General features: G+C 29.9%; 1 protein-coding gene across 1 annotated transcript; it reads left to right on the top strand.

The window, feature by feature from the left end:
- The first annotated feature begins 3488 nt into the window (after positions 1-3488).
- Positions 3489-10136, top strand: LOC132921013 (phosphoinositide 3-kinase regulatory subunit 4). Its single transcript, XM_060983811.1, is given in 26 exon segments — positions 3489-3771; positions 3839-4019; positions 4088-4237; positions 4312-4484; positions 4552-4653; positions 4734-4860; positions 4928-5103; positions 5177-5287; positions 5569-5674; positions 6134-6274; positions 6341-6611; positions 6670-6818; positions 6887-7039; positions 7159-7470; positions 7532-7660; positions 7722-7939; positions 8001-8089; positions 8158-8268; positions 8271-8346; positions 8469-8684; positions 8755-8893; positions 8895-8958; positions 9045-9170; positions 9260-9417; positions 9520-9695; positions 9759-10136. Coding segments are annotated over 26 exon segments (3957 nt in total). The 5' UTR covers positions 3489-3679; the 3' UTR covers positions 9970-10136.
- The last annotated feature ends 10361 nt before the right edge of the window (positions 10137-20497 follow it).

Below are 20497 nucleotides of genomic sequence, written 5' to 3'. Positions count from 1 at the left end.
ATAACTATAAAATCTTGGCTCCCAATTCTCCAACCTACTGGCCTACATCCCTAAGAAAAAGACCAGACATTTTAGATATATTCGTTACAAAAATTCCAAACAGCCTATACAACACAGTAACCAACCTCAATGATCTGTACTCTGATCACTCAGCAGTCCTCCTCACTTTAGATGCACTCCCTCTAAAAAGTCAAGCAAACCTAGTCTCATTCAAGGTCGTATGGGCTGGGAAGCCTTCAGAATTCAACTCGTTAATAATATTGACCTCAAAACCAGATTAAAATCACGATAAGACATAGACGACGCTGTTAACACCCTAATAACCTCAATCCAACAAGCAGCATGGTCCTCCTCCACTATTCCTAACCCACTCAAACCCACCAACAACCTTCCACATTTTGTCAGAACTCTTATATCCGAAAAAAGAAAAGCCCGCGCTGTGTGGCAAAGTCGCAAAGAACTAAATATCCTTCTGACAAACGACTATTTAATTACCTGACCAATAAACTCAAAAGAATCTTAGCAAAAATTAAATCTGATAATTTAACAAACCATCTCACATCCTTATCTGCCATTGACAATTCTCTTTAGCAAAACACTAGGAAAATTCTCCGCACTCAACACCCAGTACCTCCCCTGAGAAACCCCGACGGCACATGGCTTATCAGTGACTTAGAAAAAGTGATTGGTCGCCGCGACAAATCTTACGATGTATGAGCAGTTGTTTGCCGCGACTCGCGTGGACTTTGAATAAGGTTACCAATATAGAATAATTAATTATTATGACAACAAATCAATTGTGAAGTCTCAATATATATATATAATAATAAAGACGACACTGTCGCACTCAACTATAAAAAATATTATAACAACACGGGGCCCCAAAATAATAATAACATATAAATAATAATAATAATAAATAACATCAAAATATGAATTTTACAATAAATGACCTGATTGCGGTGGCTGTGGCGATCCCACGGTTCAAACTGGCAATCTTCACTGGTATGAATGTATGATAGTATATGACTGGACGATGTAGCAAAATATAATATTATGACATAAGTAACATAAGTACTAATGGATAATGTGTAATAACATACACGTGATTTTTGGTGTCGCTGCAGGACAACCAACCGGGCACACACGTACACTGTGTAGAGCCAACGCAATAACAAAATAAATCGACGACCGTAACTTTACGACGCGCATTTGCGTATAATAATAATAAAAAAAGGCACGTGGTTTTCGTGTCACCGTATAACAAATCGGACACACATGGACATACAATAAAATGTGTCGAGCTTACCGCGGCAACAATACACGTCAACCGGTGTTGACGAAAGAGTGAAAAGGTGTGAAAACTGGCGCAAGTTCACGCGTCGACCGAGACGGCGGCGACAAGTTCGCGGCGATCACAGCTTGACCACTCGGGAGGGAAATAGACAAGTGTGATGACCGGACTGTCACTCGTGTTGTAGTGGCCTTTGACTCGGCTGAAACGTGCCAAGAGGATCGGTGTTCGAACAAAAAGCAAACGCTTTTCGTCATCATTGACACTCAACGTTTCAACCACATATTGACCTCATACCTCATAACAAAATAGTTGAAATAAACCACTTCCTATCTAGTCCACTATCTATGACACTGCCACCAAAACACATCAGACCCAGTGAAGTCGAGTTTATAATCAATAAATCTGCGCGTCATAAGACTCCGGGGTACGACCTCATTACATCAGAAGTCGCTTCCCAATTGCCCAAAAAAGCCATCTTATCACTTACGCACATTTACAACTCCATGCTCAGGCTCTCATACTTTCCCTTGCTGTGGAAATTCTCGATCATAATTATGATACTCAAACCCGGAAAACCAGCTGACTCTCCCAGCTCATACATACCAATCAGCCTTCTACCTTTCTTCTCCAAAGTATTTGAAAAGCTCACACTCAAACGACTCCTCTCAAACATCGACACAAACCTCCCAGACAATCAATTCGGCTTCCGTAGTAACCATTCCACCCTACACCAGGTTCATCGAATAGTCGACAAAATTTCCTATTTACTTGAAAAGAAACTCATCTGCACAGGTACCTTCTTAGACGTAGCACAAGCGTTTGACAAGGTTTGGCATTCTGGCCTCCTTTTCAAACTAAAGTCAATATTTCCTCCCAGCTTCTATTTAATCTACAAGTCTTATCTTGAAGACCGACATTTTTCCGTACGATATTGCTCAACCTTATCGGACATATCATCAATTAGAGCTGGAGTACCGCAAGGAGCTGTAGCGGCACCTCTATTGTTCTACCTGTACACATCAGACCAACCCACTACCAACCTTACCATCACTGGTGACTTCGCTGACGATAAAGCCATCCTAGCCCTCCACCATGACCCTCTTGAGGCATCCAACAGAATCCAAACCCACCTCGACATGCTCTCGGCGTGGTACAAAGACTGGGGATTCAAACTAAACGAATCTAAATCCATACATTGCACTTTCACACTCAGACCCATAAACTGCCCACATATCACACTTAACAACCAACCTCTCATGTGCCGTGACCTGCTAGCCGACTAGTCAACTAACCACTACCATCCATGCCATGAAGTGCTATTACTGAATAGCTCCTTCAATCAAGTCAACCTCGACCTTTTTATATATATCCATCTATTGTGCTTATTGTAAATATATTTTATACTGATTGTACAAATAAAAATAAATATGACAAAAAAAAAAAAAAAATTATTTATCATTTTCTATTTATTGAGTTTAATATACAATATGTTAGTGGTGTTTTATGCACCCGTATTATAATTAACGTGCTATTATATTATATATATATACAGTGTGTTCACGCTAAGAGGTACCACGAAATATTTCAGTTGGATGATCTTATATTGAAATGGGGTTTTCGGGGAAAGTTAAGGACTACCAAAATACACAATTACAGATAAATTTCAAATTTTTAACCCTGTCTGTACGCGCATGCGCAATACAACTTACATTTTTTTAAATGACAATACCATTTTTTTCCTACAGATTCGATTAGAGTATTTTTTGAGGGAACGAATTTTTTTGTTAAAAATTTATAAAAAAATGAGAGCTTACTGATTTGCTTGTGACAGTACTTATAAAGTTGTATTTTTATATTATACTATATTGTTACGCAACTTCTATCTGTTACCAATCTACACTAATCAACCAAACTTATTAGCTTCGCAAGAAAACTGAATGTTATTTGTAATTTGTCGACTTCAAACAGTTCAAACTTTAAATTTTAAAGTTTCATTATATTATGATATTTTACCATCCTGAATTTTACATTGAAGATTGTCGAACACAGAGAGTACTCTAGTGGTGATGACCGCAAGCAAGACTATTGTTCTGTGTTATTACGTAGTTTATTTTTAAATTACGTTTTCATGATAAGATAAGATTAGAGCATTTAAATGATAAGCGAATCAAAAATGATAATAGAAGTTTGAAAAAGGTTTAATTTTGTTCCTGTACTCTAGTTTCTGTCATTTGTGTATCTTTTTAAAATAATATAATGCATTTGTGGCAATTAACGATTATTACTGGAAAGTCATAGTTTCAATGTCATCGAAATCGCTTCTTTATCAGTTTGGGTTTTCGCAATAATCGCGATCAACACTGCGGTTATAAATTTGCGAAGATGGGCAACCAACTGGTGGGTATTGCACCCTCGGAAATATTTCCAGTCGAACACTATCTGACCGATCACTCTCAACTGCAGTTTGATGCAAGGTAATTCCAATCCCAGTACCATTACGTTAATGATTTTGTGAATAATGTTTTCTGTTTTGTTTCACAGCTTGGGGAGTACTAGATTTTTTAAGGTGGCCCGTGCCAAGTCCCAAGAAGGAATGATTGTTGTCAAAGTGTTTGCTCTGCACGATCCGATGTTACCGTTAGTTAAACATCGTGTGCACATTGAAGAGATTAAGTCCAAACTACAGTCGGCTGTCAATTGCTTATGTTTTCAAAAAGTCATTGTATGTTTACTAAATCTTAAAGGTATTGTTATTGATAATTTTGTTTCACTTGTTAAATTTCTTTACAGATGACCGACAAAGCTGTTTTCTTGATGCGAGAATATGTCAAGTATAGTTTGTATGATCGTATCAGTACCAGACCTTTCTTGACCATGATAGAGAAAAAATTTATTGCTTTTCAAATATTATTTGCTTTACGTCAATGTCATACATTAGGCGTATGTATTTTTTGTATCACTAGTTAATACAATTCTAGTTATTGCATAATTTTTGTAAATATTTGTACATACAGGTATGCCACGGTGATATAAAGTTAGAAAATATTATGATTACGTCTTGGAATTGGGTGTTACTCACAGATATTGCCTCCTACAAACCTACATATTTACCTGATGATAACCCTGCTGATTATTCATTCTTTTTTGATACTTCCCGTAGAAGGCTATGTTACATAGCTCCAGAACGGTAAATAATATTATTAGTAAAATGTTTCTTAAATAGTGTTAAAAGAGCATCGAATTGAATTCTGTAGTTTTGTAAAGACATCTGCTGAACTTAGCAATCAGTTGTTACCATCTGAAGATCATATTAAAAAAGGAGAATTAACTCCAGCTATGGACATTTTTTCCACTGGGTAAAAGAAAAGAAATTATTAATAAATAATAAAAATTTTTTTTATAAATATACTATGATAATATTATTTTCATTTTACAGATGTGCATTAGCAGAAATGTTCACAGATGGTCGTCCACCTTTTGATTTATCACAATTGTTGGCATATAGAAATGGAGAGTATGATCCAAACCCTCACATTGATACTATTGATGATGAAGCAATTAGAGTGTGTAAAACAAATCTAGTTATAATTTATGAACATTTGAAATATTTTATTACACTTATAATTTTAGGATCTCATTAAATCTATGATACAATTAAATCCAGCTGACCGTTGTTCTGCTGAATTATATTTGGATGAAGAGAAAAATAAAATATTTCCAGATTATTTTTATTCTTTTCTTCAACCATATTTACAAATGTTTTCGGCTACAAATCCTATAATTTCACCTGATGAAAAAATTGATAGGTGAGCGAATAAAAACACAAGTATGTTTAAACAATAATGAAATTATTCTACTTCAATGTTATTATTGTTATAGATTGAAAAGTGATATTAATGGAATAATTAATATGTTACTTCCATCTAATGATTCAGAAGAATGCACCGATGGTCTAGTATTGATTGTTCAATTAGTTACTTCTTGTATTAGGTAATAGTTTTATTTTTTAAATATATAGTCTATTCAGAATAAAATCGGTACCTGGTGGCTGATTTGTGCACATGTATATTGTACCAAAGGCCAGAATACCGTGTTCAGAATGGTGGAAGAAGCATCTGACCGCCACCGACAAAAATTGGTCGCCAGCTGGTACCATTTTTATTCTGAATAGACTTTAGGTAATTTTTTTATCAATTATACTTCTTATAACAATTAAGTTTATTGGATGTATTATTATTCCTTTTTTATTTGTAAATTTATATATTTTTCAGAGGTTTGCATTTGTCTACAACTAAAATACAAGCATTGGATGTTTTACTTGAATTATCAACATATTGTTCTGCAGAAACTGTCTTAGATCGAATTGTACCATATATTGTAAGTAAAATTTTTATAATCAAACATTTTACCAATATAAATTTTGGAATGTAGTCTATATTTTTAATTTAATAAGTTTTTCATTAGAATATTATTTACATAAAAATAATGAAATACTAAAGTACAGTTTATTATCAATATTTTAAAATATTAAGATAATGTTATGATATTCATATTATTACGCTACAAAATTTCATAACTTAAAATGATAATGATAACATTAAATATATCACTCTTAAACACAATAAAACAACTGTATGTGATATTAAGTTATGAAGTATTGTGGTTTATTAATGCCATTATCATTACAACAATTACTGTAAATAAGTTCAATATATTTAAATTAAACATTTTTAAGTTTAAAAAAAAAATAATAGTTTTTCAATAAAATAGTTTTTAATTTTTTTTTTTATTTATAATAATTGTATTAAAGTAATGAGATTATGTTTTGTGTTCAAGTTTCATATGATTCAAGATGTTTCCCCTGGTGTAAGAAAATCTGCATTACATGGTTTAAATAATACGCTTTCAACTGTTAAAAATTTGAAGCCTAGTGATGCAAACACATTTCCAGAGTATATTTTTCCAGGTTTAATAAATGTAATTATCAAATTTATTTGTAACATTGCGCATTTTTTTAGTGTTTAACAAAATTGATCATTTTAGGTGGCCCATGATGATGCAGTTATTGTAAGGACAACTTTTGCTCAGATTATTTCACAATTAGCACAAACTGGTTTAAGGTTTCTGAAGTGTTGTCAGAATGTGCAAGAAGATGAACCAACTTCAAGTGCGTTTGAGACTGAGCTTGCTACATTGCATGAAATGGTACAACAATCAGTATCATCACTTCTTACTGATTCTCACAATATTGTAAAACAAACTTTAGTGAATAGTAATATAATTGAGTTATGCGAGTTTTTTGGAACCCAAAGAGGTAAATTTTTGTTATAAATTTTATTTTATTTTTCATAATAGATTTTTTTGCTTTCCAGCTAATGATGTGATATTATCTCATATGGTAACTTTCTTGAATGATAAAACTGATAAACACTTGCGTGCATCATTTTTTGATAACTTAGTCAATGTTGCTGCATTTGTTGACCAACAGTGTTCACCTATATTATGTCCATTATTGCAGCAAGTAAGTGTATAGCATTATGTAAGTAGATATAATATATTTTATTTTGTTATTGAATTTATTATTTCTAGGGGTTTACAGATAGTGAAGAGTTTGTAGCAAAAAAAGCACTTAATGCAATGTCACATCTGATTGAAAAACGTTTACTTCAAAAAACTGCACTTTACCAATTAATTAGGGACATTTCTTGTTTTCTCATACATCCAAATTTATGGATAAGACAGGTATGTTTAGATGGGTTTTTATTAATTATTTATTTAATCTTTTATGCTTATTAATATAATTTTTATTTCAGCAACTCCCACATATATTTTAATTCTATGTTAATTTTTATTTGTTTTAGGCTACTGTTGGCTGTTTTAGTGCTACGGCACGAATGTTAGATGATGTAGATGTTCAGTGTAAAATATTGCCTGTAATGAAGCCTTATTTGAAGCATTCAATCATATTAGTAGATAGAGAAGAATTAGTAATGAATACTTTAAAAGACCCTTTACCACGAAATATTTATGATACAGTTGTTAAGTGTTCAATTCTTGAAACATTAGTGGATATATTGGGTGAAAGAAAAAAAGCCAGAACTATCGCTAACACTGGTCATATACCTTTAACAAGTGTTACACAATCAATGCATCAAAATAGTGCACTAAGAAATGTAAAATATATATTATTCATTGTTGTTAATTTTAAAATATTATTTTAATTTTTATATTTAGTTGATTAGGAAACTGGAATCTGAAGGGATGACTGAAATTGTAGAAGATCAATTGTTAGCACTATCTAAACATATTTTAAAAGTCCACAAGCAATTAGCATTTGACAACAAGTATAATACTAAAGGAAAGGTAAATTATTTTATTCAAATGATGTTTTTATTTTGTATATAATTTTATAATTTTTTATTAGATTAATATTGGAGACACAAAACTCAACGTGCATTGCTATTCTATAGCATTGGCACGATCACAACATTCAAAACTTCAAGATCCTATTCCATTAGCAAATAGGCGAAGAGGCATAGATGATCATCATCAGTCAGTTTCTAACATGAATGATGAGTGGAAATGTATGTTTGGTAGTCCAGAGTTGTCATCTTCAAAGCAAATGCATTCTTCTCGAAATCCGTAATAGACTATATTTAATCTCATCAATATTAAATTTACTGTAATGGTACTTTTTATTTAGATCACCTATTGGGGGTTCATACACATCTGATGTTCAACCATCTCCATCTCATAGTATTGAAGGGCCTACTGATATGTCTTATATACACTGTAAGAATTTGTAATAAAAAAGGAAATTTAGAAAATTATAATTTTCATTGCTGTATTTATTTTGGTAGATCGTTATGCACCATGTAAACTAGAATTGCGTAAACTGATATCTCATCGTCAAGAGTGTTATGAAATGACAATGAGACGTCATGAATGGGCTGAACAAGAAGTGTGGAAACCAGATTACCTCCACCTGGTTGGCGACTTCGTTCTCAGTTGGTAGCCCATCTGCATGAACATAAGTCTGGAGTAAACAGGTTATATAATAAGAAATAAACCAATGTCCTAAAATAACAATTTAATATAAAACAGTTCCTAGTTAAATTTAGAAGTTATGTTAAGTTGTGTAAACTAATTTTCTTCAATGTGTTATTCTCAGGTTGGTAACAATTCCAAATACATCATTATTTGCAAGTTGTTCATCTGACAGTTACGTACGTATATGGGACTGTGTAAAAATGGAAGGCAAGAACATTGCTAATCGGTCCAAACAAGTATATAATCATCAAAATGGAGCTTTATATGGCATGACCACGTGTAGAAATAATCAGTCATTAGCTACTGTTAGCCATTCTGGTTCAGTTGTTGTATTGAAGTATGTAAACATTATTCAAATTATATTTTATTATATCTATTAAATTATAATTAATTTGTTTATTTTACAGTTTAGAGTCAAATAGTAATAAGTTGAGTGTGATACAAATGAAACAATTAGATCTGCAAGAAGACGGCTGTGCTGTTGATATATCTTATTTAGATTCTGGATCTCAAATGGTACTCGTGTATGCTACAGTGTATGGCTCCTCTTATTGGATGGGATCTCCGTGCTCCAAAATTAGCTTGGAAAGTTAATAATGATATAAAACAAGGTAAGTTCAAAGTAATATTAAATAATAAATATATATTAAAATCATCATGTTACCAATAGTTGAATATACTTATATGATTTGAATAGGTATTATAACAGCTATGTGTTTGGATACAAGACAAAGTTGTCTCACGTTAGGTACAAGTAGCGGTTATCATACATGTTGGGATTTGCGCTTTAGATTACCAATTGCCACTATTGCACATTCCAAAGGTAATATACAATAATTAACATTTCTAACATGCTTTTTATATAATTATAATAATTATAATGAGTTGTTAAATTATGTTAATCAATATTAGCTGTAAGAGTGAGGAGGTTAATAAAACATCCGTCTGAACCATCATGGATTATATCAGCCATGCAAGATAATAACGAAGTAACTGTGTGGAATTTGGAAAGCGGGTCAAAACAACAAACTCTTTGGGCTAGCAGTGCTCCTCCGCTGTCAAACAGTCAAGTATAGTTATTATTTGACTTGAGTTATTACCAAAAGTCTTATAATAAGACTCTTATTTATTATTGGTACTAAGCTACTAATTACTATTGTATATTATTATAGACTAATAATCACAGTGTATGCGCATTGTATACAATGAATACAGATCATGGTCCAGAGTTGTTGACTGGTGGCACAGACCAGAGAGTACGAAAATGGAACTTGAGATCTCCAAGTGATTCCTACATAGCTATACCAGCTGCAAGTGATGTTATGGGTCATTCATTATATTGTTATGAGTATGTTTAATACGTAAAATTATTTTATTAAATACTAATTTTAAAACAATTATAATGGATTAGGTGTAGATTAGTTGATGGTACAAATGTTGTGCAAGAGGTTTGTACAAAATCTAGCAGTACAGTAATGACTGGTGACGAGGAACCACCATGTGCCACTGACCAACCGGCACCAGGACATGTAGGATCGATATTGGATATCACATCATGTATGGCGTCTCAGTGTTTTCTAGTCACTGCATCTTGTGATGGAATCATCAAAGTGTGGAAATGAAACATTTTGATTTTATTAACTTAAGCTATTACTGATTGATTGAATTCAATTGTGTTCTATCTTTCCAAATATTATGGTATAAATATAATGTGATAGTGTATGTAACTGTATTGTTGAAGTTACACACGTTAAAATGTTTGTATAATAAAGTTATATATTTTTTTATATTTTACTAGATTTATTAGTGAATAGAAATTTACATCAAATGATTTGATAAAATTACCTGACTTAATAAAATATCACATTTTTAGATTCCTTGTGAGACATTAAAACAGAGGTTTATGTTTTATAACAATTAAATTATTTTGTTTTAGATTCTAGTCTTAATTTGTCGATAAAATATTTTAATTTTCAAATATAGGGGTGGTCTTGGATATTAAATTAGAACTAGTTTGTAATTCACGGAGGCAAACTTAAAAATTCCAGTAATTAATTTTGCAGTCGAAGAAAAACAAACAAAAATTTAAGGAAAACGAGGATTTATATGCAAATCCTATTTTCGTTTTGTTTTTTGATGTAACTCGAAAACGAATAACTGTAGAAACTTGAAATTTTCAATAGATATTTAAATATTAAATTATTGTTTTCTATTTAAGAAAATATATTCAAAATATTTTGATTATTTTTGAGATATTTAGAGGCATAAGAAGTTTTAAAATTTTTTTGTATTTTTTATAAACGTTGATTAAAAATTATTTGCTGTTTAGAAATGCTTAAAAATTTTATATATAAAGTTCTTCGTAAAATGTTAATTATTTGATTAAAAAATGTCGAAAATCTAGTCATAATATTTTTTTATAAGTATTTAAAGTTAAAATTTGACTAAATTGATAAAAATCGCAAAAATTATTGAATTATTTAGTAGTTAAATATTTATAAAATTTTTATTTTTATACCTAAGATTTAAAAATTTCATCGGTAAACGAAATTAATTTTTATTTCAAGTTCAAATTTTTACTACATTTGATATTTATCTGTAAAATAATTATTTATCCTCAAACAATTTTTTAGTTTTTTTTACTATAAATGTCGATAATATTATTCGCTAGCTAAAATTTCTTGAAAATATATTACAAGATCCCAGAAAAGTTATTTTTATTTATGTTGTATAAAAATATTGAAAATTTATAGGCACAACTTTTTTTTATATGTATTTGAAGTTAGAATTTTAATCAAATTCGCAAAAAATGCAAACTATTTTTTAATTTGATAGTAGATATTCATAAAAACTTTTCTTTATCTCTTAATCACTTTTTGTATCTATGTTTTCAACATTTAATACAAGAATACAAGATTGAAACTATAAAATATAAAAAATGTATCTATTAAGACAGTTATTTTTATAGACATTTGGACGAAATTACTTATTTAATATAAATCAAATATGTCATTGTGTATAGTACAACTTTATAAAAATATAATAGACGTAATATTTTTAAGTCTTTGCAAATAATGTTTTTGAATTATAACAAAATAATAATATTGTTATTTATCATTTAAATAAACCGTAGAAAAATATAAATTGTTCAAAAAACAGTAAAAAGGAAAAAAATTCGCAATAATTTTCTTAATAATCAGAAAAATGGTAGTTAAGTGAGTACCTAATCTTTGTTGTAAATTAGATATTGTGTGGGTCACTGTTATATATTATAGGTCTTTTAAGTCAAATTCAATGATAAATCGTTAACCCATTGTGGCATTGTATTTCTAGATATGATATAATTTTCATTAAATTTAATTATTTATGTGTTATTTATAGACATTTGGAATTTGGAATATTTGAATTGTTATTGCTTTTTTGATTTATATTGATAAAATTTTATTTGATGGGTTAGGGTTGAAAATTAAATGCAACATTCCTCAGTTGCTCAGTTCAAAATATATATTTTCACTACCTATTAGGTAAATTACTGTATAAAATTTGAATTACATATTATATTGTTAAAATTTTAATGCTGTGTAGTTATTGTCGATCAACTCAATCATTATGATTATATTAATTATTACTTATAATAGGTAGCAATAACTGTTTATAATATTTATTTAAAAGTTAAATTTTACTATTTTTAATTTTGGCATACTCGTCAACAACTTTGTAGGATATTGCAATAACTCCGAATTGAACTCCTTTTTGATTGACATCGACGTTAAATTACGAAAACAAGCAGAAGTCATAGATGTCTGTAAATGTGTCTCGATTATTTTAAACGTGGAAAAACTTTTTTTGGCTGATGCGGAACTTACTGGTAGAATTTGCACTTCTGCAGTAATAAATAATATTGGTTCAATATAATTTTATTTCGTTAATTCGTATCGTTTTATATAATATTAATAAACTAGGTAACTAAAAGGTTCTTTGAAAATTAGATTATGATGAAAAATATATATAATATATATTAAGACAGAAGTTTAATTTATTTAGACATTTAGTTATTACTATTTAATAGTTCAAAATCTGAGTAGATTTAATAGGTCTACATACTGGGCACACCGCTGTTATAATAATAAATTACTCAAATAATTTAAATATATTTAAAAGTTCTTTAAATACTTTTACTCAAATAAAGTCATGACTGCTCTATGATTGCTGTAGCAGACAAAATTATTACGGGACTGTTATAAAGTTATAGGTATTATGTTTAGTAATTGTATGATCGTTAATTGGAAAGTATGCTAGTATAACTTGCGTCAATTAACTGTTTTTTATATTATTTGTAGGTACTCGAGGCATTGAAATATTCTCAATTTATATCTACACAAGTAGGAACGACTATTATTAAGGTTAATAAATATTTTACCTATTGGTATGTATAGTAGCTTTATACTTCATCCTTTACATATATAAATGTAAGATTTATGTATTTGACAGTAATTATAACCGACAGTATACTGAAATTACAGCGAGGAGGGAGGTATCCAACTCGTGTAAAAAACTAGAGGGCGGGGTAAAAATAATTTCGAAATCATAAAATCAAATTGTTTGTTTTTTTACATAAGACAAGTGTTAAAACTTATTTTATTGTTTGGAAACAAATCATAGATACCCATATCATTAAATAATATAGTAGGTACATTAGAGTTCATAAAAGGGGTGCTATAATACTTGTTTGAAAAACATTATGACGTGTTGATAATCTTGTATTATATTATTGGTTTATTTTAAATGACAAGTGCTTTCCCCTCACAATTACGCCACTGGAAATAGACGTAGATACATCCACTATATCCACAAATTTATTCAAAGTTCAGAATAAACAGTCTCTAGAATATTTAATTTTAAAATGTTATTAATTTTATTTAATTATTATGAGTCCATACTTGTAAGTTGTAATGAATTGCTTGATGACAATTAAGATTAAACGTTTAACACTCATTAATACATAAATTTAAAAAAAAAAATAATAAAACAATGTTATTCAAGACTCAATTCATAATATATAATATTATATAATAGAAATCGATTTTGGATAAGGGTTTTTTCAGTAGCTGAAATTGAAGTAGAGCTATTTTAATGATACAATTTGAAAAAAAAATGGTATGATATATTTATTTATTATTATTTTTTTTTATGGGTTGTACCATATTTTACATACATATTCACAATTTTTAAGTTATTTAATTAAAAACAGTAAGCTTATATATATTTAAAATGCCCTAAGATACCTTTATTTGGACAATTAAGATGTGCTTATTAATAAATACGATACATAATGGGCGTATGTATTTACAATAATCAATAAATATATAATAATAAATAGTAATATTATAATAATCACATATAGTATATACAAAATACAAATGTATATATGCATATTGTATTTACACGAGTACATGACATTGTTTGGGGTCATGAAAAGGTTACCTCCGAAAGGTAGCTCTTTTTCTTAGCTAAAGTCACTTAATTTAAGCTTTATGGTTTCAAGAGTTTGGGTTGTGAAGTAGTTGTTTAGAAGTTGGTGTGCAGCTCTAGTTCTTTCACACGATTGTTGGCAAAATTTTTGAGTTCGTCTTGGATGTATGATATCTTCAAATCTCGATAGATTACTTCGTTCCTATTGAATCTGTACCTTCGGTATTGGATTTGTTGGCACTTCTCTATAATTGTATATTTGTATGCCATTAATACAAATTGATGATAGTTATAGGTACATATAGACACAGAAGCCGTCCGCCTGCTATGTCTAGTGTAGAATGTCATCAAACTAGCTAGCATAATTTGTGTATTTTTTCTTTGAATTGCAATTTTTTCTGATGGACTCGGTATTTCTTATTCAGACGGGAATCATCGTGTGTACACAATAAACTATACCTATAGTTGAGTCAAAATTTTTAAACATGTTGTTAAGTGTAAAATATGTAGTAAAAATTGTAAATATATATTATATTGAGGTAAACTTAATTACTTAACAGTATTTGAATAATCATAATAATAGCAATTATATAATATGGATTTTGAATTTTTTGAAGACTTAATAATATATTATCCGTATTGTTTTCAAAATGGAATATGTGTACTGTATCTACTTATAGTTTATACGGTTATACAATAAAAATATAATATTTGTAGTTATAGAGCAATGATAATAATTATATGAATTATAGTTGGAATCTCTAAAACTATTAAGTAATCAAATAAACAATTTAAAAATAAAACAAGAGAAACATAGAGGATCGATAAGTTAATATGAAGTATAATTGACGACAATTTTGCGTAAAATTTAAGACATTGCTATCCTTCTATATCTACTTATAAATATTATAGCTGAATATAATTTACTAAAATAAGCAAAAACATAATATTTAGATTGATATTTACTTATAATTAACGATTTATTATATAACTATTAACTTATACATTCGATTTTTAAAAGGTTTTAACTATAAATGTTTTTACTTCAGTAATTATTATGCCATATCGTCCATATCTTGATAATTTAGAAATCCATCTATACTTATTATTTTATTAATAAGTACAATATTATAATACTTTTATTAAATTGCATCTTTGATTTTGTTTGGAAAAAATGTTGGAGTAAAACTTTATCTCATAACGAACTTTTAAATAACTTTTAAGAGTGAGAATTGAGAAAAATACTTTGATATAGTAGGTCCAACACTAACTGCAATATGTATTACTTAAAAGCTTAATCCAAGCATTATTTTGCCCTAAGTAAAGAAGAAATGTTGTGTTTATTAAGGAGAAACTTGATTGGTACATAATATGGATTATGGATCATTATCGTAAGTTACAACATTATGTTATATATGTGTTCAGTGTTGATTAATTGTTCATTCTTACATTCTCATACATGAGAATAGTATGTTATTGTCTCGTAGTATGTTTTATAATTTATTATTTATTATTGTTTACAGTCTTTACACTTCATATGTCAATATGTGTATAAATACTAAATAGTAGCTACTTTATTTTTAATTATCATGTAAAAAAAATAAAATATTTTTATTTTTTTCTACCTAAACGAATATACGATATTTTTGTATTTAAATAAAGTTGTAATTGTATTTAATTCAATCGTGAACACTATTTAGAGGGTTTGATGCTTATTGAGTCGATATTGTATGCGTAATCAAATATTTATTACAATGGTAGTAAATAATTGTAAGCTGCGTAGTACATATGCTTGAATATTATATTTTATAATGAACTATACAATTTTTTTATTTAAATGTTGACTAATTTGACCATCCACATATTATGTTGTTTCCGATTCTCCGTCTTATAAATGTATAACATGGCATATTTTAGTTCAGTAGTTTCAATTTGTGTTATTAATTTCAATATTAGAGTGAATTGATTTATTATCAAACTTAAAGGTAAAAATATTAACTGTTTTTATGGGTTTTTAAAGTTTTAATGATATTTTAATTTTTAAGCAAGTTATGAGTATATAAAATATTATAATTTATAATAACATTTTTATAAACTCGTTTGAAAATTAAAATATTGTTAAAACCTCAAAAGGAAATTTAGGAAATACTTATTATGTTCTTAACTTTTAGTTGGATAATAGATCAATTAACTCTAATATTAAAGCACATCATACACTGGAACTGCTGAACACAAATTTGTTATTTTGGAGGTTTGTAACTTTGTAAGACGGAGATAATACATGCGATCATGCCGGGTGCGACGGTCTTCGTTAAAACTAGTATTATTTTCAATAATATCTGACTTAATATTTTTTTTAAATGTCATATTACTGACTAAAAATGTAGGAATTATCATTAAATAAATGCACAATTGATTCTCAGTTACCCCAAACCTCGATAACTCGAAATTCTCGATATATCGAATAAATAAAATTCCCCTTCAAATAACAATAACACTTAACACCAGGCATGTCAAGTTCAAAATATCAAGTGGACCAAATATATTGAATAGTTTACTACGCGGGTCGTACATAAACTTTAACGAAAAAAAAATATAAACCAAATATACAATTCTCTAAGAATCTAAGATAGTGTTGTGACACGACAGCAATATTTTATTATTATTTTATTTTTGTCCATTAATATTGGTAGCCGCGGGCCACAAAAAAAAATGAACTGAGGGCCGCGCGTGTTTGACATGTCTGACTTAACACTTAACGTTTAAATAATATTGTTTTTATATATGTTTTTAAGTGCTACCTCGATTTTTTCTTATCCACACTTAGTGTTAAAAATAGTTTATTACCACGATTATTTTTTGCTCAAGATTTGATTTGTAAAATTCTACCGGTTGACGAAAAAAGGTAAAAATTACCTTTCATCGATTATTGTACACAGTTTAACTTCGACATTTAATGTTATTCAAGACTCAACTGTAATGTTTCCTTCAAATACTACGTTTGTATTACAGTCATTGAATAAAGCATAATTAATAGTTTTAAAATATTTTACCGAAAAGAAATAGTAAAAAAATATTGTATCGTCTATAATTATTAATGATAGCGATATTATGATATAATTGTTTTACAAAATCAGGGTCTAGAACTTTGACAGAAAATAAACCTTACGAACCAAAAATTTTTTATGATAATAGCAATAAGCGGAATCAACAATATGAGGCAATAAAACCTTATGAAGTACACACTTTTAAATCATACATTAATATTGATGAATATTTGGATATTTGAGGATAATGGGCTGAAGATATTATCTCTGATACCTACTAGAATTCGAAGACCCATAAATACAGTCTACCTTAACGAGTACAGAAGTGAAACTTGTATAAAAAACAGTACATAAATATATATATTGATAGTGTAATGGAGATATGGAAAATTAATTGGTTGTTTAGACTGTTTAGAGAACATAATGTCGATACGACGATGACAATGTATTAAGTAAACAAATACAATTATTCTCATACAGATTTTTAAATAAAATAGGTATTATGAAAAATATTTAATAATAGTAGAGTATTTATGTATGATTACGTATTTTTTTAATGACTTTTGACAGTTCGAAATTTTTTATCATCCCTGTGAACTTCGAGTTACCAAGAGTCGACTGTACATAAATAATATTCAATACTCTTCTATTTTATGATATTGCTAACGAATTAATGAATGCTTCTTATAAAAAAAAAAACTTAATTTAAAAATGATAGATTTGGACATTGTAAAGCTTATTATAGATTTAATATATAACAATTTTATTATACAATTTTTTAAAGTAATATTCGTTCCTTAAACTGAAATAAAACTATAATAATTGAGTGTCTTTTTAATAAAACAAGCTAATTAGGTACATATTAAAAAAGTGCCTAGTAAATATTATTAGCTTTGTATATTTTATAGGTAATATAATAAGATCTAGATATCTAGAGTATGGTTAAAATTTAGAGACCGTGGACCGCGATTCACATTATAGGTTGTAAATATATTCTCGAGCATGTACATTTTAAGTTCGATATTTTCTGTCGTGCGTCGTCGTCTAGCCAATCAGAAACACGGTCGATGTAGAGCTTTTTATTCGTGTCTGTCGTGCCAGTGGTGTATTTAGATAGAATTTTTTTTTTTGGTTGGGATGATTTTTAAATAAACAATTTGGACGACCAAAAATATACATCTCATAAGACACTATATAATTCTTCCTAAAAATTTTGGCGGGGCTATCCCCCCCTCCGTTAGTACACCACTGCGTTATGCCGTTTTATGATCGTTCAAGTTCAAACTGTTATCGTTTCGTCGTCCGCGAGCGTGTATTAAGTGATGTAACGTAATTTTAGTGGGACGAACCTTGTACGTATATTTGAGAGCCTCATCATTTCCGGTCTGACAAAACGCATCGCCCGTTTCCCGATTACGAGCTGAGAGCTGCGCGTCAAGACGAGATGTACATCTGACACCAATATTATTCACAGATCCCTTGCAGGAGTTATTACAACCGTTGTTTTCATATACGCATCTGCTACGACCGCTATTAGTGTTGTTTAGAATTGATTGTACTTTCTACGTAGTACAATATAATATTGAGTGAGCATAAGTATCCGGGTAAATTTGTTACATTTAAGTAAAATTTTGGTTAAACAGAACGGTTTATGATGATTTTAAAGATTTCGTGTAAACGTAAAGTATTGTTATTTGTTGGGGTTTATCGTCGATTCGTTTATTGCATTTAATAGGTATACCTTTTATAACAGCGCTGGGTATATCGTATAAAATAGGATTTAATACATTTTTAATTTAAGTATAAAAACTAAAAAGTACACAATGCTTTGCAGATATGAACAATAACTCCGTTTTTATGTAAAATGGTATTATTATTATTATTGAAACCTTGATGAATTAAACGTTTAGAAAAATATATCGGTACTCACAGTAATATCCACCGTTATCATAAAAAAAAACATACAATAATGACCAACTATTATGTCACTATACCAAGTGTTACTGACTGTACTTACTGTGTAGTATATGCACTTACTGCAGTATTCCAGTGTGTAGTTAAGCTTTAGGTGAACGATGGCTTTTGTCATTCGTCAATTCCAACAGTGCAATCAATGCGTTATTGTCATTAATGAATACATATAATTTTGAAAGTATAGAAATAATTGAATATAAATAAATTCGTGGTCCAATAAGTATGTATATTCAAAACTTATTACTAACGCTTAGAAAATTATTTAAGATAATTGGGGATTGAAACAATAACTATATTATGTTAAATTGTATTTTACTATAATATTCATAGTCTTAATAATTTATTATTAGACAAGTCTAAATATGTTAAAATTAAAAAAATAACGATCGTAGCGATCACCACCCCTACACACCCTTTAAATACGCTTCTGGTTATTGCGATGGCGACACACGTCATTTGTATACATTACCTGTTTAATAAAATTAAGAAAAGCGAGAAATATCGTTTTTATCCCATCGCGTAGTCGAGCCCTTATATATGTATAATTCGGTAGGTAATCATAATATGTCACACGTTCACACAGTAATCGCGTTTCGCGTAGTTCGTTTTACATGCACATCGATACCAATAACAATTGGTTAGGTTAGGTTATAACTTTGGTTTTTTGACTATAACAATAATACATCGAAAAACAAATAAATAAAACGCGAGACGTTTAATATTAAAGTTATATGTTTGGGGGGGGGGGGGTGGTGATGGGCCGTTTGCAGCGGAAAAATCTCTTCCGAGGCGGCAATTGTATACGTAAAAAAAAAAAAACTCCGACGGAAAAGCAATAAATACGAATTCCATCGCGAGGTCATGTGCTATGGGAACGTTATAATAATAATATTTCGACTGCGGTTGGAAGAGCGAAAGGCCGTTGCAAGAAACAGGCGGTATGCACATCACACTCGCGTTGATTTTTCCATAGCGTCAACAATATTACTAGTCGCACCGTACAGTGCAATAAATTCTAGAAGGAAATAAGTAGGAATAAAAATGTTGTAGAATTGAAGCTAGTAAAACAACACAAAAACGTGTTGTTGTACGTATTGTGCCTATACAGGATTGCTCGGAGGCTGAAATGACGCTGTTTGGAAAATATATAAAAAGAGATTTTTAGCAAAAAAAAGCTTATTAAAATTCTTTTTATGTGTATAGAAAAAACGATAAGTTTTCTAATGAAACGAAAAAAATTCCAGTAACAAAAAATTAACATTTTACCCGTTATTGCGGCGTACAAAATAATTGATTATAAACGAAAAAATGATGTGGACGTATATACCTACAGACGCCCGCCGAACGACGGGAAAACAGTTGATTTCCAATTTTTCAAAACGCGACGTGTTACCTCGAAAAACGTTTCATTAATTTTCCTCGGCTCGGCAACCTAAATGCACTGGCCGATAATAATAATAAACCAACCGGGAAAAATGGTTACTGTCCATACCCCCCGAATTCAAATTCGTCGGATCGCGGTGCGCCGGAGGAGGGGTGCGCGCGTGTGCCCGCAACGGAACGACGCCGCCGCCAGATCGTCTACCGGTCCGCCACCGACGCCGACGCCGACAACGACGACGACGACGACGACAACGACGCCGCGGCCGCCGCAGAA

This window comes from Rhopalosiphum padi, chromosome 2 (assembly GCF_020882245.1).
Source record: "Rhopalosiphum padi isolate XX-2018 chromosome 2, ASM2088224v1, whole genome shotgun sequence".
Lineage (NCBI taxonomy): Eukaryota > Metazoa > Arthropoda > Insecta > Hemiptera > Aphididae > Rhopalosiphum > Rhopalosiphum padi.
The sequence above is the reverse complement of the archived record's forward strand: the minus strand, read 5'-3'. Positions and strand labels throughout refer to the sequence as shown.